Below are 26,828 nucleotides of genomic sequence, written 5' to 3'. Positions count from 1 at the left end.
TTATTATTATTGTTATTATAAACGAATACAATAAAAACAGAATAAATAATATGCTGGAAAGAAAAGTAACAAATAGATTCCTTCATGAGGGGAAAATGACACATGTTAAAAACTTACTGTGAACCTGCCAGTCTTGTTGGAACATCCAAAGAGTCGAGGAGGATGAGTCATAGACGGACTCTCCAGCCTCTCTGATGTCTGGTACTCCTTCTTCCCTCCTAATTCAGCCCAGAACTTAGCTGCAAGACAAAATACAAAGTGACATCTCAGAAGCTCATATAATCACATTCAAACATTCATATAGAGCAGACCTTCCCAAAGTGTGGGGCCTGCCCTCTGGGGTGGGGAGGGGTGGGGGTGCAGAGCCATTGCAGGGGGGGACGCGGTATGAAAAGGGGAGGAAAAAACAAAAAAACAAAACGCTTGGACACTGCTAGCACAGGGCGCCCACAGAAACGCAAAGCAGGAGATGAAGCATCGCTGAATATGTTTCCAAACCAACTTCATTCTAAGCCAAAGACTAGAAAATATGGTGAAGCAAATCTCCCCTTTGGCTTCACCTGCAGAAGTGCCGAGGTGGGTCTCCCTGCAGGATTGCTTTTCCCTGCGTCGGGAGCAGCGCTGAGCTGTTTAAATCACGGACAAACAGGATCCCACAGCTGTTTATGTTTTTGAACCCATTTTGCACAGAGAGGCATTTTTTGAAAAATGTGTTGACAGCAATGTTGAACATTATTACACATGAAAAAAACAACTACATGTAAAATAATCACACCATGACGCCTCTGCCTTTGTAAATGGAGGGACAGTAACTGCGTGTAAAACCTGCAGACAGTCAGATTAACAGTATTTTGTCTCTATCTCCATTCTGCAGTTCATCTCATGTAAACAATAACGTGGCGCACAGCGTGACGTGAAAAAGACTCATACCTTTGACGTTGTGTGACGAACTCTGTATTCCTCGTCCACACGTAAACGCAAAAAAGGAGTTTTAAAAATCTCAGTTTTCGGTGATTTGAAACGCCGTTTACGTGGACAAAACAGCTGCGTTTTCAAAAATACCCATGTAGGTGCGGACGTAGCGTAAAAGAGTTAGTAGTTAATTTTATTACTACCTGTAATTTATTGCAGTTTACTTGTATTTGTTTAATTGTTTACTAAATGTTTGAGGTGTGAAATAAACCGCAATGGAGCAAAATATGGGCGCGTGTGGTTGTGCGTGCGCAGGCGCGCGGAGGGGGGAGGGGGGGTGCGAGCATTTTTCTTGTAAAACAAAGGGGGGCCCAGCAAAAAAAATTTGGGAACCACTGATATAGGGGATGCTTGGCTGGCTGTAGCTCAGGAGGGAGGTCCAAAAGTTACCACACTAATCACAACTTTTCCAAAATTAAAAATGTATAATGTACTTTTTTCTATGTGAGTGCCTTCTATCTAACATTCACACACACATTCATACTTCGCTGGATGCATCAGAGAGCAACTTGGGGTTAGTATCTTTTTTTAAGGGTGTTAAGCCGAGTCTCCCATTCAGTGATCCTGGCCTCCAGAGCTGCAAACAGGCTGCAGTTATTACAAGTATCGTTATTACTAAATGAGCCCAAAGAGTAACTGTAGATAACTGTCATTAGGCACTTACAGAAACATCGGCAACAACGAAACCCTACGTAAGTCACAAAAACAGGTAAATCTCGCTGCTTTCGGAGGCACGAAGATTAAGTCCACAGGCACAGTTACTCTCAAGTGCAAGCTAGCTGGACAGTTACCTACAATTCCAAGTTGTAAAACACGATGTGCAATCCATCATCGGATTAAAGGACAGCGTGCGAATGAAACTGGTTAGTTTCAGCAAGGAAGTCTACCATGTTGACACAGATCAGGATGAAACACCTGCACAGAAAGTTTTTTACGAATACACAGACCTGTTCAAAGATGAAGTCGGTGGCTTACCTGTAACCTACTCAATGAAACTCACTCCAAACATGCCACCTGTCGTCAACCCTCCAAGACGCGTTCCTGTTCCCATGCAGTAAAGGTTAAAGAGGAACTCCAAAGAATGCAGGCCGTGGGAGTAACTGAACCAGTGGAGGAACCCACAGAATGGGTATCCAACATGGTCGCAACACACAAAAAGAATACCGATGATGTTCATATGTGCATTGATCCAAGGGATCTGAACAAGGCACTAATGCGACCTCACCATCCCATCCGAACTGTGGAGGAAGTAGCTGCTCAGATGTCTGGAGCAACCATCTTCTCAGTTCTGGATGCAAAGAGCTCCTTCTGGCAAATCAAACTAGATCCTGCCTCATCTCTTCTCACTACATTTGCAACACCTTTCGGCAGATTCACATTCTTGAGAATGCCCTTTGGTATCAACACCGCCTCTCACATGAGTGTCCTCAGGCAGCCTCTGAATGCTGGACACTCGGAGACCTGTGTCTCTGAGTGGGAGACCAGAGATCACATTAACATGTGTATTAACAAACATGCCACGTTGGCCCAGTTTATTTTTCTTATCATTTTCTGTTGTTCAGTTCATTTGCTGTCATGGATAAAAAGTCTTTTTTCAGTCCATTAACACCAAAGCAGGTGGTGAGATTACAAACACAGAGAGGACATGACAAGATTGGAGTTGTAAGTAAGGTATGTGCTGAACCTCGCTCTTATGTCGTTGAGTCGGATGGAAAGGAAGACAGGCGCAACAGACAACATCTTCTGCCTGTGAGCGAGCCTCAACCGGAAAAGCTCGGATGAAACTGAACCCGATAAAGCACAACCCAACAAACATGAAACGATTCAAGTTCAACTCGCCCCACCACAACTTGGCACAAAACAGTCTGAACAAGTGATCAAGGACAGAAAAACGCAGGGTAAAATGAACACACCTAAAAAATGCACACTGATGCTGTATTTCCTGTTTCGAAATGCGTTTTCTCTCATGTTATGTTGTTGCATATTTGTTGCATTTAAGACAATGATTAATGATTAATCATCCATGATTAAGACTGATTATTATAAGCAAACCTACAGTAACTAAACATCTGACACACTGAGCAGGAAAGTGCAGGAGGGACAGGTGAAGAGGCCGTGCTGCTAGAGAGCTAAGCTAAGCTAGGTGAATCCCTAAAGACGCAGTGAGTGAATACTGTGAATATAATTAGCGGGCGAATCAACAGAGAGTGTGCTTTGGAGAAAGCATGTGAAGATTACACTATGAAATTGGATGTTATCTATATTTTATCAGTTTTTTTAAAATTCATTGTACATAGATAATCTACACAAAACACCACTGTGCACTGTAACAGGAAGTTACAGTGCACAGTGAGAGCCAACACCAAGTGAGCAATGTGAAACATCATGTAGCTCAATATTTTGGAAACTGATTGGCCAGGTTTTAATGACTTGTGCTCACGACAGATGATGTGAGTCCTCGCCTGATGTTGACTCTGGGGAGGACGAGCTGGTGAAACGAGGGCTACTGGTAGATATCCTTGTCTCCAGAGTCTAAGGAAAACACGTCTTTTGACTTCATATGGGTTGTACCAATTTGTCACAGTTCCATCTGACTTGCTATAGGAACCCCCGGCACACTTCAGCGTCTCATGGACCAGGTGCTGCAGGCCCATGCTGTATGTAGCGTCAGCAGTGACTCTTTGGCGGTGCATTTGGTCACAGTGCTGGAGTCAATGAAACAGGTGGGGCTCGCAGCCAGTCTTAAGAAATGTGCGGCTGGATGGAGGGAGTTACAGTGTTTGGGGAGGCATCCCAAGACCAAAAAACAGCCAGTAAGGTAGTAAGGTTCCTGGGACTTGCTGGTTATTACTGCTGGTTCATGCCAGTCTTTGCAGAGCTGACCGACTCTTGACCAGCTTCACCTGAAAGTGTGCCCCAGATCTGGTCCCCTGCAAGACACCTCTAACTTTACCCTCACCTTCATCCTAAAGCTTCGCGCTGAGGGCCGTTTTCTCCCAGCAGGTAAGACGGCTCCCCAACCTAAGTGGGAGAGGGAGTGTATGTGGCAGTGGGGTGTGGTTTGTGGCTCAGCTGCAAGGGAGGAGTAGTCCAGTGAGTTCACAGGCAGGCGTGAGCAAGGAACGCGTTCATCTATTTAGTACGCTTGGACCAGAGCTGCAGGACTGAGCTAGTTGACTAAAGGAGTGTCTGTGGTGTTTTGAGTACACTGAGTACAAATCCCAGAATCAGAGAAACCCATTGTTACTGCCCATAATGTGTCCGGGTGGCTGTTTTTTGTTCCGCCTGTCTGCGTCTTTAAGAGTCTCTGCAGGTCCCTGATTGGAGAAGCTGACGGCTGCTGATTGGTCCCCTTATCATGGTAAATGGTAAATGGACTGATTCTTATATAGTGCTTTTCTATTCTCCCGGAGTTCTCAGAGCACTCTATACAACATGCCACAGTCACACCCACTCAAGCACTTCTAAACACAAGTGCAAACTAATCTACACTCACACGCATTCACACTGAACGCATCGGAGGGCAACTTGGGGTTAGCATCTTGCCTAAGGATATTTGACACGTAGACTGGGGAAGCCAAGGATCGAACCACCGACCTTCCAATCAGTAGCTGATCTGCTCTACCACTTGAGCCACAGCCAGTCGTCCCGGGGCAGCAACTGACAGCAGCGTCAGAGCCATCCTTGGCCTCCAGACCCTGTGCTACTCGCGTGTGTGTTCCTGAGGATTGCTGAGCTTCTGTATATAGTGTGTAGTTTAGAGTCACGTGTAAATAGTCACTGAAGCTGAAGGGTGAGCTGCCTTCTTATTTTCTGTCTCATTTTCTCCTGTTTATTCAGGTCGGGGTAGCATTTGTCTTTGGTTTGCTCTTTTTATCACGTAGGGTTTAGGTAGCACCTCCTTGACTGGTTTTGTTTGTTATTTTGGCCTTTGTTCACCCCGGAGTCACGCTGCAGTTTAGCCACAATAAACCAGTTTCACATCTAAATCGGCTGTGGTATGGTTTTGGGGACCAGGGCGGGGTCACTCTTCTTTTAACATGTGCTACGTTCCTGTACCCCTAGACAGGGGCGTAACACCCATAAAACCATTTTATTCAACACTGGTTGTGTGATGTGGTTCTGTGTAGGATTTTGTATTGAATGAGTTTAAAATGTTTTTGGGTTTTTTTGTCATTGAGAATTTGTCCAAAAATCAGGTTTCAAAGATAGTGGAAGGTCTTTGTCCCATTCGGGGATGAGTACAGATATTGAGTTTGTGACTGAAAGTAGTGAATATAATTTTGAGAGGATAGTACATTTTTCTTGTCTTGTCCAAAGCTTTGAAACAAATTTGTATCTGACATGAGTTTATTATCTTAAAAGAGGTGTGTGATTCCTTCTTGCGCCCATGCTGTAAAGTAAAGAATTGCTCTGTTGACCTGAAAGTCTGAGTGGTGCCACTTTGGAGAAAACCTGCTGGATTCTATTTGGGAGTTTGTGATTTCAAGGGTTGTTCATCAGGCTGGTGAGGTGGAGAAGATGAATGGGTTTTTTAAGCAGCAGTGGCATTTAATTAAAGCTGTAATCAAGGGACGTTCTGAAAGTTTATCGTTACCGTCTGCTTGTTCTAATTCTATCCAAGAGTTTTGTGCTACCTTTGGGTAAATCCAACTGATAACATGCTGTATCTACATATGCTTTTTAATAATATTTTTGATTCCAATGAGCTCTATTCAGTCATGGTTGATTTCACTGGGAAACAGTTCATTCATGATGCTCTTTTTCATTCATGGTCCTTGCTTTTAACCAGTTCTTTTTGCTGGAAATGTTCAAATGTAGCGATGACGGGACGTGAGACCGTGAGACAGTGTAAGCAGTAGAATGACATGTTGTTAACAGTTTTCAGGATAATCTGGTGCATTTTGGGGATTCCTGAGAAAATCAAGGTGTCTCAGTCTCAGTGCTCTTGTTTGTATGCGGAGGACAGTTTTCTTCTCAGTTTACAGATTTGCCCTCTGAGCTATTATTGCTGACACAGATAATCTGAGCTTCCAGTTGCCCTTTGGGAGTTTTTAAAAACATGCAAATAGAAGATTAAATAGTTTAACTTTGGGAAACGCTGGATGACACCCTATCTTGTGGAGCCACGGCACATATTTCACATTAGAAAAATCACACGACACACCACCAGACAAAAATGTCACAAAAACCATATTGATCCTTTTTCCTTGTGCACCAGGTATAGTGGAATTAACTCAGTTTGTCCCCAATATAACTTTTTTGCTTTCTTCTGACCCCTACTCATGCTGGGCCTTCATCTGGGTCAGAGTTTTCTCCAGGACCAGGTCAGACTGACTACCTTTTCTTTTCAAATATTTATCCATTGCTGTTAAACACTGTTCTCTCACTCACAGCATGATTATTATGAAATTCCTTCTTCTTCTTCTGTTTTACTGGCAGTTGGCAACCCATTTAATTAGAGCAGGTAGATGCACTGCCCTCTAGTGGAAGAGAATGTAATTGTTCTGCCCGTTACTCATGCTGATTGCTTGGAGTACTAATCAGGTGGAGCTAGATAATCTTACACAGCACACCTATGTGCTGCATCACAGTGCTCTGATCTAACAGCCCCGTGCTGCAATTTGGAATCTCTGGCACTGAGAATCTCACATTCTCACAGTGTATTGTGTGATCTCAGCCTAAGAACAATCAAATAGCCGTTTTCAAGTTATAAGGCTTTGTTGTTAATTTTCAATCAATAAATCATGAAGTTAACCTTGAAGAGCTCGGTGGATGTAAGCCAGATTTAATGAATTGTTAACATTACCCCAATCTTCTACTGCTCTAAACATTTTGAGCGATCATGTTTGTAGACAGAATGCCATGCACGCACGAACACACACAAACACTTCCAAATACAGTGGGGGTGGTACCAAACCAATAAGTTGGACACTAACTGGAAGGTTGGTTGTAAAAACATGACCTCCTGGGCAGAGGTGAAAAGTCCAAGTCCTCATGTTGCAAACTGAGACATGAGCGCTGGTAAAAATCTTCACTTTCTATCATATTTGTATTTGGTTTCTTTTGAATGGAGATTTTCCTTTTTGCAACAAGTGTTCAAAATAAAACTTTATGTCTGTCATGGTCCCTGTGTGTGCCCGGCCAGCCCTGCAAGACTACATGTGTTTTTGTTTTAGTTTAAATCTCTGTTCCCCTCCCTCCTGCTCCTGCATCACTCGGGCTCCTGCCTTTGACATACTCACCTGCTGCTAATCACTCACCTGTTGCTCATCACTGTTTCTGGACACTACTAAAGGCAGCAGCTCAGAGCCTCTCGTGGCTGGAATATTGAACACGTTAGTGAGAATCGCGGCTTATAGATTCGACCCGCTGCTGCTAGCCTGACAACGTCTATACTGTGTGAAAACATGCAGACCTATGCGAGCTTGTGTCTGCGTGTGCGTATCATATGGATACACACATTTGGTATATGTATGTCAAGTGTTGATCATGACCTGGTTCTTGTCCTTCAGTTATGCGTTTGCAGCTGCAGTTCAGCTCTTTGCTCATGTACTCAGCTCCCTTTTCCTCTTCCTCACTGGCCCCTTTGCCTATCCACAGAAAGCCCTGCCCATCAGGGGTCCTCAGAAAGAAGGCATCATTAGAGTTTAGGCTGGCGGCACTGGCATCAACCTAAAACAGACAAGAAGTTCAGCATCTTTGCATAAACACATCATTACTTTACTAACGACAATCAGGAAATGGTTTACCTCAGCAATCCTGGTGATGGTGCCCAGGTTCCGTCTGACTTGGAAGAGTCGCGTAGGAGGTGGAGGAGGATGATCGCCCAGGCGGGATGTGCCGCTCTTATACACAATGAGGGGTTTAGATTTAAAAAGACTGAGCAGATGTGGGGGTTCTTTACCCTGAGGCACTCTGACCTGAAACCATATGAAGCAAACTGGTTTTTAACATACCAGTTAAAGAAAGTTCAAGACAATTATTTTTCACAGGACAATTTAAAGTGTTTCTGGTCGACTCGCCCGTTTTCTGTCTGTGTGTGTGTGCATGTGTAGGTCTGCTTATGTGCTTCAGGGGCGGAGCTTGCCTGGCTTCCTGCTCCTTTGGTATCACATCTGTGATCCATAGCTGATTATGGACCTGATTCCATTATGAATGATCTACACTCTAGTGTCAAAAGTATTTGCTCGTCTGCCATCACACGAATATCAAATTGAGTGATTTCTTAATCCAGAGGGTTTAATATGACCCAGCCAACAGTCTGGGAAGGCTTTCAACAAGCTTTCCACAAGTGTGCATAAAAGAAGGGCCATTACGTTAGCTCCTGTCTGTATTGGGTTAGGGTCAGGTACATGGTGTACACTCTTAGCATGCTTCAATGAATCACTGCACCAACTTCCTATTTTCTAGCAAAATATAAAGAAATGAGGAGTGGCTCAAGATTTTGCACAGTACTGTGCATTTAGAACAATTAACAAAGCAATCAGTACAAGTGCTTCTCATATTTATGTGACACTGGTGTTGTACCTGAACCGCATTCCCTCCCAGTGAACGATCCAGCTCTACGGTCAGGAACGCTGAGGCAGTTAGCTCATCCACAGAGCAGCTGGCTCCCTGCCTGCAGGAGACAGTAATAGTAATCAATATTCAGTTAGTCAAGTTATAGTTAATCTAGAAAGTGAACCAATCTATATTCTTAAAATAAAAATGCATCAAATAACTTTGTCACCAGCTCATTGTTATGGATTTCCAGTGGGAACCTTTTTACTTTGGTTCACTCAGTCCATTCTCCCACTTTGATTTAGTAAAATGTGAAAAAAGTGAAAATAATCAGAAAAACTACCAAACAAATAGACAAACATTCATGTTCATGTAGCTGTGATTCACTGTGATTCACTGTATTAGGAGTCTTAGCTGTCCATAGGGTGTTCTGTGATGGGAGCTTCCTCAGCTCTATGAGAAAAACTTTCAGTTACCCTCATTTTGTAATAAAGATTCTGTATTATGGATGATGCATTATCATCCACGCTTAGGACTAGTCATTTGAATTTAAAATTTGAGCCCTGTTTAATCCAGAATTGAATTCAAAATCCTGCTCCTCACATACAAGGTCTTAAATAACTGTCATGGTTAGCAGGGCAAACCGTGTGGAATTATTAAAGGACCCAAGATGCAGGCACTACTGATGTGAAGGAGCTTTACTTAGGGTGAGTGAACATACAACAAAGACGAGGGTGGTGAAAGCAGAACTGAGAAAACCTAAACTGGGAAAACAAGCAAAAACCAAACATGAAACAGAGAAACAGGGAGATGCAGAAAGACACCGGGAGCTAACGAGACAGGAGGCAAGTAAAACTGAACACGCTGACATCAGACACGAACCTTCAAAGTAAAACAGGAAACTCAAAACACACACGAAGACAGAGACTCAGAGACGCGGGCTCTACACAGAGACCTGACTACACTAGAGGGGATACACAGGCAGGGCTGACACAGATCAGAGGGAGCACAGAATTAACACCAAACCAAATAACAAAGCCTAAAAACTAGAACTCAGGAAGTTCTACAAAACTAGGGAGCTAGAAATACTAGGACAGAAACCAAAACACAAACAGTCATAATTCATAATAAAATCAAAAGTAAAAGTACAAAAACCAAAAATAACTGAGTCACCGACCTGTGACAATAATCAGGCCCCATCTTATCTTAATGTATTAATTAATCAACAATATTCAACATATGGACGCCAGCTGCTCAGGCCCAAGGCTGGAGCTCACCAAAACAACTCCCTGATAACGACTGTGTGATGACTATTCTTCCCATCCCATGCAAGGCCACCTGGGTTGGCTGGCAGACTGTTTACTTAGCCTGATGGGGCGAAGGACACTGTCTCAGCTGAACTCTGGACACGCACACACATACACTTACACTGATAAGCACGCACTCATCCCCCTCCCTTTCCAAACGCCTTCGATGCTTGTTTCCTGCGGGGGAAGACAGACGGCGGGTCTGCGCGCCGCGCTGGAATGGTATAGGACGTATAGGACGTATAGGACGACTGCTGTGGTCCTTCGGATTACCCCCCACCCCCCTATCCACCCCTGTGGCTAGTCACGTGCTCTAATGTTGTGATGTGGACATTAATGTGCTCTCTGTGCAGAGGAGTTTTTTTTGTTTCCTGTTCTCATGCTGTCCTCCCATAGGTGCCCAGCGTGAGAAGAGGTCTCTTTTTTTCCTCTTGTACTTTTTCCCATTGTTGTGTAATTTTTCAGTGTTTTCTTTGCAACGCTGACGATCTCCGACTGTATTCCCATGTGATGTCTTTGTTGTGTGTGTAAGTTGGGGGGGTCCTATTCCTCTGCGGGGCAACCTGCATATGGCCAATAAAGCATTCATTCAATTCAATTCAATTCAATGACCTTGTAGTACCATATCACCCTATTAGAGCACTTCGCTCTTGCTCTGCAGGCCTACTTGTTGTTCCTAGAGTATTTAAAGTAGAATGGGAGGCAGAGCCTTCAGTTTTCAGGCCCCTCTTCTGTGGAACCAGCTTCCAGTTTGGATTCAGGAGACAGACACTATCTCTACTTTCAAGATTAGGCTTCAAACTTTCCTTTTTGACAAACCATTCCTGGTGACCCTGAATCCTCCCGTAGTTATGCTGCAATAGGTGTAAGCTGCTGGGGGATTCCCATGATGCACCGGCTGTTTCTTCTTCTCTGACGTCTTATCATTCACTGTTTGTGTTTATACACTACTTTGCATTTGATCATTAGTTATTATTAATCTCTGTCTCTCTTCCACAGCATGTTTCTTGTCCTCTCTTCTTCCCCTCACCTCCAACCAATCACAGCAGATGGCCGCCCCTCCCTGAGCCTGGTTCTGCCAGAGGTTTCTTCCTGTTAAAAGGGAGTTTTTCCTTCCCACTGTCGCCAAAGTGCTGCTCATAGGGGGTCATATGATTGTTGGGTTTTTCTCTGTATGTATTATTGTAGGGTCTACCTTTCAGTATAAAGCACCAGAAGGTGACTGTTGTTGGGTTTTGGCGCTGTATAAATAAAATTGAATTGAATACCAGGTTTTTGTAATTTTTTAAAAGTCTACTAACAATATTTACATAGATACCACTCTCCTTTTTAAGAAAAACAATAACAAAAACCTGCATTCTGATTAAAAAGACAGAAATCACATAGAGAATCTCATATTTCAAAATGTTACTTAGTATCAGACAAAGGTTTCTCAGAAGAACATTCTCCAAGCTTTGGAACCGCCGACATGGCTCCAATAGCTTGGAGAATGTTTTCTGATATGCAAAATAAAATGAACATTTTTTCCCCAAACATTCTCCACTTCTTTGACCTTCTGGATGAGGTTTCCTCACTTAACACTGAACGCTTGTCCTTTTGCAATATGCCAGCGTTGAGTTCTTTTTCCCACGTTGCCTTCCTGTATCACCATGAATCCTTTATTCATTATATTTTGATCCATCAGCCTGATCTGTTTTTCAAATCATTCTTGTAGTATTCTTCTTGTAGGCATAACTCAGGATGTCAATTAGTATGTCAACTTCCCTTAATTCTCCCGTTTCAGTTTTTTTTGATACAGTAATCCCTTACTTGTAATTACCTTGTAAATCCCCTTTGTAATTCTGCAAACCTTCTAAAAGGTCCAGTCAGTGTACAAACTGTTGTGATACCCTTGTCTCACAATTTTTTATGCTCAATCATCCAAGTATGGAAATCCCAAAAAGTTGATTCTGCTCACCTGGACGTAGCGTTTTCAGTGGGAGAAATGTTTTGTCACTCATCCAGGTGACTTCTACAGTCTCAGCTGACTGCAGACTACAGGTGCAAGTTTCAGTCATTATGCAAATGTACTGTTTATATGGTTGGGGAACCTGCAATCACCTAAGACCAAAGAAGACACTTGAATGAGTGACTGAACGCTACGTCCAGATGAACAGATTCAACTTTAGGGCTCAGATTGGTATTTTAATGTCTCCCTCCAAAATATGATCCCCCAGATTTTATTCCATTGATTGATTTCATTATCACTTTCCTGAAGATGTTTTATTCCCTTGGTCTACTAATGATGTTGGAATTCGATTTTGGATTCTTTGTCCTTTCATCTTGCTTGGTAATGAGAATAGCATACAGAGACTGTTCTCATTCCCGACGCGTAACATACCGCCACGTCCCGAGGCGCTCCATAGGAATGCGAAAGGTAACCTTCCACGTCCCTGTGATACACGCCGGATTGTGGATGGAATCCAATAGGATGATGCTCCCTAACCTAAACCACAACCTTAATCGTGTTAGACAGTGTTTTCCAATCACAATAAATGATTCAGTCCAAAAGGTTCTCATCTCAACATACAGACGATTTGTCGATTTTGTAATATGTTACGTTTTGGGATGAGAACGTGTTGGCATACACATACAGTGAGCAGAGCATAATATGAAGTCTTGATCTGGTCAGTTAGTGGACGGGGCTGCTCAGTTTCAGCTGCTTCAGTGTTAAATACAGAGATAACAGTGAGACTCCACCCCCCTCATATTTTCTGAAAGCAGGGAAATAGCATGGTGTCAAAAGGGCCAGTGACCATGTGGAGTGTGCCCTAAAGGTCGACTAGTCCTGGGGGTACACCACTTTTTACCAGCATCAGCAGTGACAGGACATTTGGTGGTGAGAATCAGAGCATGTGTATTGGATGCAAAGTAGCTCAGTTTCTGAACTCATACCAGGTGTAGATTATCTGCCCCTTCCTGTAAGTGTACAGGATGATGTAGCAGTCTCCACCGTAGAACTGACCATAGTTCTTAGGATCAACAGGGACCCTACCACTGCTCTCCACCCTCCAGATCTATAAAATGAGAAAAATAAGAAGTTATTTCTCTAGTAACACCATAATAATTTTCAACAAAAACTGATTTGCTGTTGCAATAGGTCAACTCATCTTCCCTCAAAGCAGTGTTCCTAGTATCATGTGCCAACATGAATCATGTCACCTACAGCCAAGTAGCTCCAGAATCAAAGCAAATTAATTTTACTTATATAGCACTTTTAAAAACAACAACTGTTGACCAAAGTACTGTACAATAGAATAATCAGATAAAATTTAAAAAGAAAGTAAAATTAAGGATAAGAACATAATAAAATAATGACAGACCTGACTGGCCTTAAAAGCCAAGGAGTAAAAATGGGCCTTTAGACGAGTTTTAAAAGTATCCAGTGTTGGAGAGGATCTGATATGTAAAGGCAGTTTAGTCCACAGTTTCAGAGCAGTCACAGCAAAAGTCCGATCTCCTCTGTGTTTTAATCTAGACCTAGGGACAACTAGAAGCTCCTGCGAGACCTCAAAGATCTCACTGGAGTGTACCAATTTAGAAGGTAAGACAAGTGCTGAGAAGCCATCTCAATGATAAGAATAAGACCCATGCTATCAATACATACAGATTACCAGGCATCAGATACTCAGGTGGAATAATAAACTGGCCACACAAGGACATCAATGCCACCAATGTCAAGACATGAAAGCTCCTTATAGTACATGGAGGTCTCCACCTAAAGTTCACTGAGGCTTAAAGAGCAACAGCAGTTTCAGAGCCACAGTCTGAAGCACACCTATAGCCCCTCGTGCTTCTGTTTTCTTCTCTCCTTCTTTCTGATGATTGCCACCACTACCACAACTGCTGTCTTCTTCTCCGTGTTAACTAGTTGGCTGCCCAGCAGCTGCTTGTCAATTTTCAGTGTAATTTAATTTTATTTACAATACCGCTCAAAGGTTTTAGAAAACCCCAATTTTTCCAGTTATTTATTGCAATTCATGTCGTTCAAGTCCAATGAATAGTTTGAAATGGTACAAAGGTAAATGGTGAACTGCCAGAGGTTAAAATAAAAGGTAAGGTTGCCCAAAACTGAACAAAGTACATTTCAGAATTACATTAAAAGGTTTTTCAGGGAACACAACATGGGCCAACAGTTTAAATCTGTTCTGCAGCAAAGGAGTTTGATCAAGCTTTGAAAGCTGGTGCTGCTAATTCCTACAGATGTTCCAACTTCTCTGGATGACTTCCAACCCGCTCTGTCTGCAGGAAAGCAGTGTTGGAGCACACTGTGGTATCATACCCTCGTGAGCATCAGTCGAACAGTACTGCAGAAATTAGTGTGTTGCTACAAAAATAGCGAGAAAAAGGCAATTAACATTGGAAGAGAGACAGACCATCACTTATAAATGTAGGTCTGTCCTACAGAGAAACTGCAATGAAAGTCAAGGTGTCAGTGAGTCCAGTTTCCTTCACCATCAAAAGGCTCAGAAGCTGGAGCAAACTGCAGGTTTGACAGGATGAGTTGCAGCAAGAAAGCCATCCCTAAGATGGCAGAATAAGACAAAGAGGCTTGTCTGGGCCATGAAACACTGCGACTGGGCTACTGAAGACTGGAAGAAGGTATTATGGACTGATGAATCAAAGTTAGAAATCTTCGATTCATCACGCAGCATCTTTGTAGGCCGTCGAGTAGGTGAAATGGTAAATGGCCTGTATTTATAGCGCCTTACTAGTCCCTAAGGACCCCAAAGCGCTTTACATATCCAGTCATGCACCCATTCACACACTGGTGATGGCAAGCTACATTGTAGCCACAGCCACCCTGGGGCGCACTGACAGAGGCGAGGCTGCCGGACACTGGCGCCACCGGGCCCTCTGACCACCACCAGTAGGCAACGGGTGAAGTGTCTCGCCCAAGGACACAACGACCGAGATTGTCCAAGCCGGGGCTCGAACCGGCAACCTTCCAATTACAAGGCGAACTCCCAACTCTTGAGCCACGATCGCCCCAGTCCACTTGGTCTATAAACTGATTCCATGATTTATTTGATTCCAATTGCTTATTGGTACTATGCTAGAGTGCAATGAGACATTAAACTGCATAATTCTCAATAAAAATCTGGAAAAATGGGGGTGTTCTAAAACTTTCGACTGGTAGTGTAAGTCTCACCATTTGAACACTGTCTTATCCCCAATGTCGTCAGTAGTCTTTAAGCACATATGAACCAGGATTCTGATGCATGCTCAGGTACTTGATTTCACACACCTGTGGCCATGAAAGCTACTGGAACGCCTGAATTCAACGGTTTAGATGGACGAGTGAATATTTTTAGTAGTAAAGTGTGTATGTATCTTAGTGCCTTGAGGCAATTGTTGTTTGGTGTTATATGAATAAAACTGAATTGAACTGAATTTTTTTTCACAGGTCCACAACATAGAAATGAAGATTTATTTTTTTTATTCTTTTATTTTTTGTGGGAAATTGTTACTGTGTCTCCACAGTATTCCTGGTAAAACAGGAAAAAACAAAAATGGTCGGATTAACCACGTTACCCCAAAGACGGTGAACTCTAAAGAGAAAATGATAAAGGTAACAAGTGAAGCACCAGCATAGTTTCACATGGACACTACTTTTAGAGTTCTAAGGAGCTTGGAAAGAAAGAGACAAGACTTCTTTCAGTTTCTTCTTCTTCTTCAGTTCTAAAACCAAATGGTGGAGAGTCTCAGGTATTTAAACCCTAGTGGGTGTTGTGCCTTAAGAGGGTTGTTGACCAACTATCGATCGTGTGCATCATCACATGAGCCAAGGTGTGGAAAGGGTGTGGGTCATTATCAGCAGAGGTTTCGGGTGAAATCACTGTGAGACCTTGCCTCACCCTATCGGGATCAAATCACACAAGATGTGAGTGAGCGTTAAGACCACTTCGACAGGACAAGAGTCACCTGTACATCTGCACTTAAAGGTATCACTCTTTCTTTCTTTCTTTTCTTCAAGAAACTTTAAAAAGTCCAGATTACTACGACCTCGATGACTGAGAACATACACAGACATACAGTACAGTTCATTCACCTGTGTTTCTCCACTCCCATCATCCACCATGTTATACTGAGCTGCCATGTGGTGGGACTCATGAAGTTTTGAGGCATCAAACTCAACTTGCTGAATCTTGGCAACCTTCTCAGTGGTGAACACCTTCCCAAAACCCTCACTCTGATCTTTCTCCTTCCAGTCCAGGAAGAACTGCTTGAACATGGGAGTCTCTCCTCCTTCTGGAAGCACCTGAATCTGCAGGACCATCAGGAGGAACATCACTGGAACTATTTCCATTTCCAATACAGGATAGTTTTCCAATAGTCCTGTACTTTTACTTACAGGAAACTTTCAAAGAATAATATGAAAATATGTCCAGTTTCCATGAAGTGAAACTGAAAGTAAACCTGCGTGTTTGCTGGGTAGCCCATCTGCTTGATGAAGTTCTCAGCTGTTTTCATGGCCTCTTTTCTTTCATTGGGATTAGCATTATGTCCTGGAGGAAAAAAATAGATGAAATCAATGCTGATATGAAACTGGGTAGCTTATTTCACTTATAACAAGCCATTCAAAGCAGGTCCCAGAATCTCTTAGCTAACACTGTTTGAGCACCTTTCCATACAAATATCATTTTGTTTTTGCCGTGATCCAGGATGAAGCATTTATCTGATAGTAGGTCACTCTGCAGGAAGGGGTTTTCTTCCTTCACAACAGTCACTGTCATGGATCCTGATGCATCAGACACCTGGTAATAATAATAATAACAATAATAATAATAAAAAGTTATATGATGGTTCTTGACTTCATTTAAGAATTTGTGCAAATGTTAGATAGAAAACAAACAGAAAAAGTTCTTATATGAATGTGTTTAAATGTGTGAATGATGCAGAGGTGGAGTACAAATAGTCTGTTACTGTACTTAAGTAGAATTTTCTGGTATCTGTACTTTACTTGAGTAGTTATTATTCTGACAACTTTTTACTTTTACTCCCTACATCTTTAAGCAAATCTCTACTTTCTACTTTTTCATTTTCAAAACGTTATTTTTGGTTTAAGGGATTTGAGGGGAGTTATTATTTCATGTCATTGCGGGCCATCAAACTGATTTGACAGTAACAGTAACTCATTAAGGCAGTCGTGTTTGCATATTAACCACCAGGGACTGTTGTACAAAAAGAAGTGAAAGATGCAAAACTGTGTGTCAAAGTCAGGCGATGAAGTGGCGTCTTGTTGTTTTGTTTGGGGTTTTTTTTGCACACCAGAGCGACTGCAGGTGTCCATGAGTTGTGGTTGCGACACTTCAGCATCTAGCTAGATTTAGAGACATGCAAGCATAAATGGAGTAATACTTTTTAAGTGGGAGGTAATTTCAAATATAATGTTTCTATCAGCTCAACAAACACAAACAGTTTGTGTGCAGTTTGCCTCACAGAGTGTTGCAGCTAAAGGTCCAGCTGCTGTATCTGCTGTTGCTGTGTAGCTGTGTATCATCAGCAACAGCTAGCAGGATTCAGAGTTATGACAGTGTTTGGGGAAACATTCTAACTATTAGACAAAAAAGATCTTTGTCGATTTTTTTCAGTGTTTGTTGATGATAATACTGTACCATATATAGTTTAGCCATCTTTCTGTTAGACATGTCTGCCTCTGTGTCATCATCATCACCTCCCTCTGACAGCGGTGGCTTGTCTCCAAGAACCTGTCCAACACCAGAAAAAAGCAAAAAAAAAAAGAAGAAGTGAAACAATTAATGCTTCCAGTAAATCCAAAAATAAACAATTCAACCAAAGCATAAATATAGCAAACTATAAACAAGCATAAAAGAAATAAAAATGAGTTGAAGACATGAATTGAATGCACATGTGAAAAAACTAGTGAATGTTTTGCACTATTGCATTTATATGTAGATTTATCAACTTATGTTTTCTGAAGCAACACACAAAAAATGAATAAAACACAAATATCTGTCAGCATTAGGTGTTTAGTCTACAGTTCAAACATATACTTCTTGTTTGATTTCAAGTCCACTGCTAATGTAGAGACGCACCCCCCCCCCCCTCACCAAAAAAAACCTAGCTCTGTCTTTCTCCAACAAAATAGGGGGCTAACTGTACTTCACACAAAAATGAAGAAATTAGAAGTGCAAATGTTTATTAGCTATTGAAAAGGGTGGGACCAGACAGTCATCCATAATCCCGTCAGGGCCTCGGGCCTGTAGTCATTTAGTCCTGTGATGGTGGACTTCTTTGGTGGAGTGTGTGAAGCAGGAGGGAGCACAGTTCCAGAGATCTGTTAATAATCCAGGTGAAGATTGGGGGCCAGTTGGTCACACAGATTTTCAGGCTCAAGGGGGGCATGTCGTCAGATCCTGGAGCCTTTCTGGTCTTCTGTCTCTGCAAGTGTATACCCACGTCCTCCTCACAGATCTTTAGTGCAGGTAGGGAGTCAGAGGGCGGGGGTGTGTGGGGGGGAATTGAGACTGCAGGTAGTCTTTTTGTGTAGGTGTGAGTTGAGGGTGAGCAGATGGGATTTTTAGGGGGTTGTCTTTAAAATCTGCAGTAGAAGGTGTTAAGGTCATGAGCAACCAGGGCTAGGGGAGGGACTCTTGTATTTGGTGATGTGCTGCAGGCCTCTCCAAACGGATTCTGGGTCACTGGCTGAGAAGCTGTTCGTTTTCTTTAGCTTTCTTTAGCTCCTCTTAGCTACCCTGATCTCCTTGCTCAGCTTGTTGGGAAACAGCCCAATGAGGTCCATGCACTCAAATGGTCATGAAAAGAAAGAAAAACCATTAAATGAGAAGTTGTGTCCAAACTTTTGACAGGTAGCGTATACCACTACCTGGTAGTGGTATACGCTATATGGACCTATAGTGTATATAGAACATATACATGTACAGTGGCGGTCCTAGCCTGTTTGGCGCCCCGGGTGAACACTCCCTCTGACGCGCCCCCACTCACATAAAACATATTAAGGATTATACATTAACATAAAACTGTTGTTGGAACCATACTGAATTTCAGCAGAGAAACACACACACCTGTATCTTTAGCTTGTTTCTCCTCCTCTTCTTTTCTCTTTTTTCTAAACTGAGCTCCTGATGGCTTTGAACTTTTCTTGTCCATCTTGGTTTTAATTTTGCTCTCCAGTATGAACACAAATCCCCCAACACGAGGATCACCACAACATAACCTAACAGACCTACACCCTGGTTCACAGATTCACTTTGTCTAGGGTTTATTTCTGAGATTTCACACAACCCAGGATTCAAATCATGAATACATGATGGGCTTGGATTTACAACATTATAAATGAAATGCGCTCTATCTGGAAGCAGCCGCCCCCTCCCCTTTCGACGGGTTGTGTGAGACTTTAAATCATCAACTGTAAATTATAAATTTTAAATTGTTATTGATCCTTTACCCCGAGTCCTAAAGTGTATATTTATTTTCTTACTTTTCTTATATTTATCGTTTGTTTACTTGCACTGCTGTAACTGGAGCTTTGTCGTCTCGTCTCTCTGTATACTGGACTGTATGTAGCGGAGATGACAACAAACTTTACTTTGACTTCAGCAGCGAGCAGGCGCACCGAGGGCTCTCGCGCTCACTTTTCGCATATAGAACTTCAAAAAAACATTGATGCAAATTATAAGTCTGTATCATGATGTCTGGTGTTTTCCTGTTTGTTGTTTTGTTTTATTTTGTTTTATTTTGCGAGTTGGTTATTAGATGCTGCTCCAGCCAGTCAGAGAATCCCCCGCCACCCCGCCCCCTCCTCCCTGTGCTGCAAGCAGCAGACGCACCTCGCAAACGGAGGGCGATAGAAAACCGATCGGTGCCTATGCCATCCCCACTATGCGCTGGCATGACGTCAATGCCCGTGATGCCGTCCCCCACCACGATGCCGCCCCGGGCAACCGCCCGTGTCGCCCGTATCAATAACCGCTACTGTACATGTACTATAGTACATGTACATGTACATTCATGACTATTTACATTGTAGATTCTCATCAAAACTAACTATGAATGCACACATATGGAATTATGTGGTAAATAAAAAAGTGTGAAATAATTCAAAGCATGTTTTATATTTTAGATTCTCCAAAGTAGCCACTCTTTGCTTTGATTGCTGCTTTGCTCACTCTCGGCATTCTCTCTCTTCATGAGGTCGTCACCTGAAATGGTTTCCAACAGTCCTGAAGGAGTTCCCAGAGATGCTGAGCTCTTGTTGGTCCTCCATCTCATCCCAAACCATCCCCACTGGGTTTAGGTCAGGTGACTGTGGAGGCCAGATCATCTGGTGCAGCACTCCATCTCTCCCTCAGTTTTGAACAACAATCCCCAACAGTGTCACCAGCAAAGCCCCCGACACCATCACACCTCCTAATGCTTCACGGTGGGAACCTTGCATGTAGAGACCATCATTCACCGTTCTGTGTCGCACAAACACACGGCAGGTGGAACCAAAGATCTCAGCTGTGGACTCATCATCAGATGAATGTATCCTCAGCAGCAGAGGGACTCTTGGTCTTCCTTTCCTGGGGCGTCCTCATGTCAGACAGTTTAATTGTAGCACTTGATGGTTTTTGCGACTGCACTTGGTCAAATAGCTCTCACACAGCCTGGAGGTTGCTTTTTCCGGACTGACTGACCTTCAGTCCTTACAGTAATGATGAACTGTTGTTTCTCTTTACTTAGCTGATTGGTTCTCGCCATAATAGGATTTCTAACAGTTGTCAAACAGAGCTGTCAGCTGTGCACCAACCCGACTTCTGCACAACAGAACTGATGGTCCCAACCCCATTAAGAAGGCAAGAAACTCCACAAATGAACCCTGACAGGCTCACCTGTGAGGGGAAACCATTTCAGGTGAACTACATCATGAAGGCCAAGAGTTTGCAGCACTGTCAACAAAGTAGTCTTCAGTATGTATCTACAATGTACAAAGCAGTTAAAATAATAATAAAAAAACCAAAACACTGAATGACAAGGTGTGTCCAAACTTTAGACTGGTAGTGTATATGTTTAGAACAGGAAACCCAAATGCAAAATAACTTAACAGCCATAAAATAGGACTTACATCTGTTAACTTTGATGGTTCACTTCCTTCTTCTACGACTATCACTTCTGCACGAGCATTCCTCTCGTTGTCACGGATACCCCTGGCCACTTGTGTTGCCTTCAGTCGCTCATACTTGTTACACTTGGATCCACACCACTGGTAGATCTTCTGCTGACACAACAACAGTTAGACAAGGAAATACAAACTTGGCTTTGGGCCCTATTTAATTTACACTCTCCCTGCAGATACACATAGTGTCTACATATGCTATATCTGCCTTCACACGCATATGAACTTGAGTAACATCCCATTCTTTATCTTTAGGGTTTAATATAGCTCCACAGGTTTTAAGAGTGTTTTTATATTTTTGACCATTCATCCAGAAGCACATTTGTGAGCTTTGGATACACCATCAGTCTTCCTGCATTTGGCAAAATGCAGCCAGTTCCATGTTCCTGGCAATGCCAAACCCAGACTTGCCAGTGAGATTACCAGATGGAGAAATGGGATTCATCGATCCAGAGAACATATCTTCCCTGCTCTTTGTGATGTAACGCTTGAATGTGGCTGACCCAGCTCTATGATTTTGGGTGGCCTTCCACTTTGTGGGTCAGTACACCACTAGTCGCATAAGTGGCATCCTGTACCATAATACAATGTCCTGAGCTTCTGAAATTGACCCTTTTATTATTATTATTATTATTATTATTATTATTATTATTATTATTATTTTTTTTTTAAATTTTTAAATTTTTTTTTTTTACAAAAAACCCATCTTTTTTTAATACTTAAAAGTAGAGAGGGTGCCTTTGTCCCAAATCCAGATTTGGGTGCTCGTTCTACAGAAGTGGGGCCTGGAAGCTGAAGGCTCTGGCTCCCGTTCTGTTTTTAGCTACACTAGAATTACAAGTCAACCTGCATTTTTAGAACAAAGTGCTCTGATGAGGTGACAGTACCATTAGGTACAATGAGTGATAATGAAATACTTTTGGCAGTATAGTATATACCAGTTTGTCCTTACATCTCCAAGGTCAATGATGAAGCAGTCTCCACTGTTGAAGCTGGACCAACTGAAGGGGACTTGGGTGGCTCTGACAACACGCCGACCCTTGACATGTAGAAGTCTCTGTGCTGTAAGATCATTGGTGACCACATGGTTGAAACCTGAGGCCACACCCCCTGTCTGTGGACAGAGAACATATTATGCTGTCAACCTTCTCTGTTTACACTGCACTGTCACTTCTCTTTCTTACTCTCTCTTGCTGTTTTTTTCCAGTCATTGTTCCCAAATATGATGTAGCAGGGTTTGCAGAGTACAACGTTATGGTATAAAGTCAACGTAAAAAAAATATCTGGCTAGTTAATAAAGGACAAAAAAAATCAAGTGGTCTGTAAAGTCATATTGTTGAGCCTACAGTAACAATAAACTTTAAATTGCAAAAGCCAGCTAGTGACAATTTCTAAATGGTATGCATGGTATAAGTTGTATACTACTTTGGTTACCTAAGGCAAGGTGTAAGTGAGGGTTGAAGTGTCCTTTGTTCTTTAAATGCACTCAAAGCACAAACGACACTCTTTTGAGGACGCCACATCTTGGACTAAGAAAACAGATGGTTTAAAAAGGAAAAAGCCATTTTCCCCTTTCAAAGTCCAAAGTCAAAAAACCTTCACTATACAGAGGTAGTGGCTGACAACACCATCAGCCACCACCCACACAGTCTTGAGAGCCAGGGGCTTCAATGCTCACTCACACATGCCCTTAGGTGACTTCAATGGGCCACATGATGGGGTGGGGCAGGGTGGTTTCATCCTTAACTTCCTTTGACATACATCCTTATCCCCACCATGGCTCATGTGATGCCTCACGTGATTAACAGGTCATGGACAACGACTGTCAGAACCACTAAAGTTACACAATCATATTTTTAATTCTGTTTGAGAATATAGACCATATTTGTTTTTCTACTATGGGCACAGCAGAGAACAGTCCTCCTGCAAGATGATAGTTTAAATAACCATATGTTCCTCCATGAACTGAATGCAATGATGAAGTTGGCACTTGTGGTTCAGGAGCTTTAGACATCTAGAATTGTAATTAAAAGATCAGCATGTTGCAGCAGAGCTCATGAATGAACATACTTTGTAAGTGAGCCCTCCTTTGAAGTAGCTGGTGAAGGCAGTTGACTCAACCCCCTGTAGTTCTCGGTACTGGACTGGCTTTCCACCCAAGTAATCATCCAACTGCACAGTAAAGATGGCTGCAGCAGTGCTCTCATCCTGGCTGCACTCTTTTCCTGTCAATAATAAATAAGGACAGTGAGAAAGTAGTTAAGCAATCCAACTGTATGTTGAAGTAAACTGCTGAATGTCATAAGGTGTTATTCCGGATGGACCAGAGCCTCCTGCCTCCATCTGGTCCATCAGGCATGGAGTGACTCAAAAAGTTTATTTCTGGGGTGGATGGTGTCAACAGTGATCTCTTGTGCCTGCCCCGGGGCCAGGGAAACATTTAGGTTTTGGAAGAGAAAGCACATTGCTGCCAATCAACTTGTGAGCAGAGCACGTGATGTGCATATTCTGCCATTGTCTCTGGCAGTGCCAGCAGCAAATTGTTATGGAGGAATTGAGGATGGCTTCAGTAATGAAGAAGCAGAAGTGCACCATCACTGACAGGTTGAACTTCTTCGGCTGCTACAAGAAAAATGTCCTTTAATGTGCTGTTTTGATGAGGGAGGTGATATTAGCTTCCCACTGCAGATCCTGGGAAGATGATGGTTCCCAGGAAGTGGAAAGACTTCACAGTGACCACAGGTCAGTCGAGCAGACTCATGGTGGCCTGGTTTCATTCTGAAATTCACAGTCGCCTCCACTGTTCTGTCAGCATAGGTCTCCACCTTGTTATTGAATCATGGCTACCTGAAGGGCCTGATACGCATCACCATTATGGTAAAATGAAAACAGTTGAAACCTTTCCTACATAAAACTCTTGACAGTTACCTGAAAAACACATTATTGTTTGTTAAAACTTGTGAACCTAAATGCCTGCCAATGCGGTGTAACCAGGGCCATCCTGAAATTCACAAGAGTGTGATCTGGGGTTTTTGATATTGTACATAACTGGACACTCATCCTGCAACTCTGCCTGTGTGTGCTTCGGGTCCTGCCAGACCAGCTGCTGGCACAGATGCTGGTGGAGCTCACCGTGATGCACAGGGACTAAGTGGTGGTGGCCCAGACCAAGTGCCAGATGCAATTGCTAGAGCAGCTTCACAGGAGACTCCGCTGGCTTCAGTAACTGGAAGATTGGAACATGGAAGATTTTCCACTAACAGTCTTGTGACGACACTCTAAGATCAGCCTTTGTGATAACAATTGATGGTCACATGATGACTTATCACTGACATTTCCATTTGTGATGGTTAGGAACAGATTATACCTAGTGAGCTGTGACAACTGAACACAGGTCGAACACACTCAGTGTGTCTGACTCAGTAAAAGAGGCTCTCTGTGGGGAACCAATGCTCCACACACCTAATTTTCCTTTCCTTTTATTCTGCATAAGGACGTTTTGAACACATCACTGTTTTGTCCTAGCAGGTAAGGGGGGGTTGATGGCTCTGTTGTGTACATCCTGCAGAAACTGTCTGAGAGAGGCCTGTGCCTGTCTGTTCAGACCATGCATAATGGTTCCACTGAAAGATGCCAGTGCCTAGATCACCCAGTGGCATCTCGCCCTCCAGCCATTTAAGTTTGAGGTGGTCCATAGGCCGGGGACACGGTGGTGGCTGATTTCCTCTCCTGCTCACAGAGAGGGGAGTAGACATGGCCGAGTGGCTCCCTGGCCTCGTTCAAATGGTAGAGGTATGTGACCGTGGTGTGGTCTGAGGCTCCGATGCAGAGGAGTGGTGGTGCAGTGGGTTCAGCAGGCAGTGCCTTGGAGACTCGAAGGGCAGCTGGGACTGATTATTTAATCACACGCTCTCTGTTTTAGTGGTAAACCGGGATAGGAGGAAAAGAGCAGTGTTGGAGTGAATAAACTGAGCTAGAGATGCAGTGACTAAAAAGTCGAAGTATCACAAGAGTGTGATTTATTGTTGTTGATATTATAAATAAATGGACTCTCATCCTGCAACTCGGGTCCTTGTCTCAATGGACAAGCCCCCAAACTAACACTGCTATCTGCCCCTGGTGGGTTAGGGAGACTTCATGTTGACATTATGAACTTGGTGAAGTTATGAATAATGCTGACATTCTCTCCAGACTTTTGCCTGGATAGAAAAGAAACATCCCAGACAAAGCTGTGACAGCAGCTGAATCAACATAAGAAGGAAATGTCAACAAAGAGTGAACCGTCAGAATAAGACAAGCATGACAAGTTGCTGATTAAAGCTGCACACTACCAATACAAAGTTTGTCAAAGAGAAAAGCTACTGGAGATTTCTTTGTGTCTAAGTCAAAAGAATAATGCTGTTAGCCCAGCGCTAGAAAATAACATGGAACCATTAGAGGAAGAATTACTTGTAGAGCGTAAACAGAAGTCTTACCATAATAGTGGTAAAACTACTACTAGCGTTGTGATAATTGTACAAGAACAATTTATTGAAAAACAGCAGTCTGTTACATAACAGAAAAAAGGGGTGACTGTAGCTAAAGAGGCAGAGCAGGTTGTCTACTGATGACTGGCTGCTCCAGTCTTGTCACGCTAACTATCCTTGGGCATCATATTAACCCAAGCTGCTCTCTGACGCACCCATCACAGTGCCAATGTGTGTGTGAATGTTTGTTCAGCTTGTTTGTTTTCTTAAAGTCACAAAAAAGAAGCTTAGAAAACCTGAGCAGCATTTAGTGCCATCTAGATATAACAACTTGCTTTGTTTGAATGTAACTTTTTAGGAAACAGTGAAAATCGGGTGAAGTGAACCCCTAAGTACAATTAATGTATTTCACTTGATTTTTATGTTTTATTCAATCAGAAAATCAAAGCACACAAATATCCCTCACTTTTATAAACACCCTAAGTATTACAAATATACTCAAGCAAGTCCAGTCATGTTTACATGCTGCCAAACATACACACAGCTCATCTACATATCAGCATAGAAAAAAGAAAATGTGTCCATACTATATAGTTTTGTAGGTATATATCCATCGTTCTTAATGGACAAGCACCAGACAGAATGATGAGAGTAGAGTAGAGTAGAGTAGAGTTACTCAGTACACATTTGGTGTTTACTTTCACATTTTGAATTGTTGTCAAAATGGTTCCAATCAAAAACTGTAGGTTGGTGTGGCTCAACATACGCTTTTGTGCGATGCCTACTTTTTGCAAAGTTGTTGCAAGTGAAGTGTGCAAAAAGGAGGCATGAAGAGATGCGGCACCAAAACTTAAACTAGAGCGCTAAGTGTTGAAGTGTGAACTCATGTACTGTTTGTTACACCATTACAGATTTCTTATATCTATGACATGCTGCTACTGATAACTTATGTGGTGCAGAATGACAAGCCAAAACCAAGAGTGTTTTAGGCTTTTCTTCTTCTCTGCTGCAAATAAATAAAAGCAGTAAGAGCAACGCCACAGCTCAATGTTAAAAAGATAATCAGCTGTTGTCAGTAAATGATTAGTTTGGATATGATCATTGTGTGATTATCAGGGGGATCAGGTAACGGCAGGTGTGGCTATGATGGAGCTGTCAGCTCGAGAAAGGCTTATTCAGGTTTTGGAAACTTTATGGCACACAGCATTAAAGTATATCAAGCTTCATGTTATATGCAATGTTTTATATGTTTTTTTTTAGTTTTTATTCCTATTCTGGAACAAACTCCCAGAAAGCCTCAGATGAGCTGAAACACTCAGTTTATTTAAATCCAGGTTGAAGACTCACCTGTTCTCAGCTGCATTTGAATAAAGCACCAAATCCACACTTTTCAGCTTA

At 42.6% G+C, this 26,828-nt stretch overlaps 1 protein-coding gene across 1 annotated transcript in view; it reads right to left on the bottom strand.

The window, feature by feature from the left end:
- scin (scinderin) overlaps nt 1–26,828 on the bottom strand; it is a 30,117-nt gene that overhangs the window by 1,943 nt on the left and 1,346 nt on the right. The window contains exons 2-13 of the mRNA XM_005720895.2: nt 23,035–23,189; nt 21,917–22,078; nt 20,914–21,063; nt 17,441–17,533; nt 16,447–16,579; nt 16,242–16,330; nt 15,874–16,089; nt 12,717–12,838; nt 8,503–8,593; nt 7,725–7,895; nt 7,470–7,647; nt 118–239 (exon numbers count right to left, since the gene is read on the bottom strand). Of these exons, the coding sequence (XP_005720952.1) occupies nt 118–239; nt 7,470–7,647; nt 7,725–7,895; nt 8,503–8,593; nt 12,717–12,838; nt 15,874–16,089; nt 16,242–16,330; nt 16,447–16,579; nt 17,441–17,533; nt 20,914–21,063; nt 21,917–22,078; nt 23,035–23,189 (1,682 nt within the window). The remainder of the gene's footprint in view (nt 1–117; nt 240–7,469; nt 7,648–7,724; nt 7,896–8,502; nt 8,594–12,716; nt 12,839–15,873; nt 16,090–16,241; nt 16,331–16,446; nt 16,580–17,440; nt 17,534–20,913; nt 21,064–21,916; nt 22,079–23,034; nt 23,190–26,828) is intronic.

This window comes from Pundamilia nyererei, unplaced genomic scaffold, assembly GCF_000239375.1.
Source record: "Pundamilia nyererei isolate P.nyererei 1_Seehausen unplaced genomic scaffold, PunNye1.0 scaffold00003, whole genome shotgun sequence".
NCBI lineage: Eukaryota > Metazoa > Chordata > Actinopteri > Cichliformes > Cichlidae > Pundamilia > Pundamilia nyererei.
The sequence above is the reverse complement of the archived record's forward strand: the minus strand, read 5'-3'. Positions and strand labels throughout refer to the sequence as shown.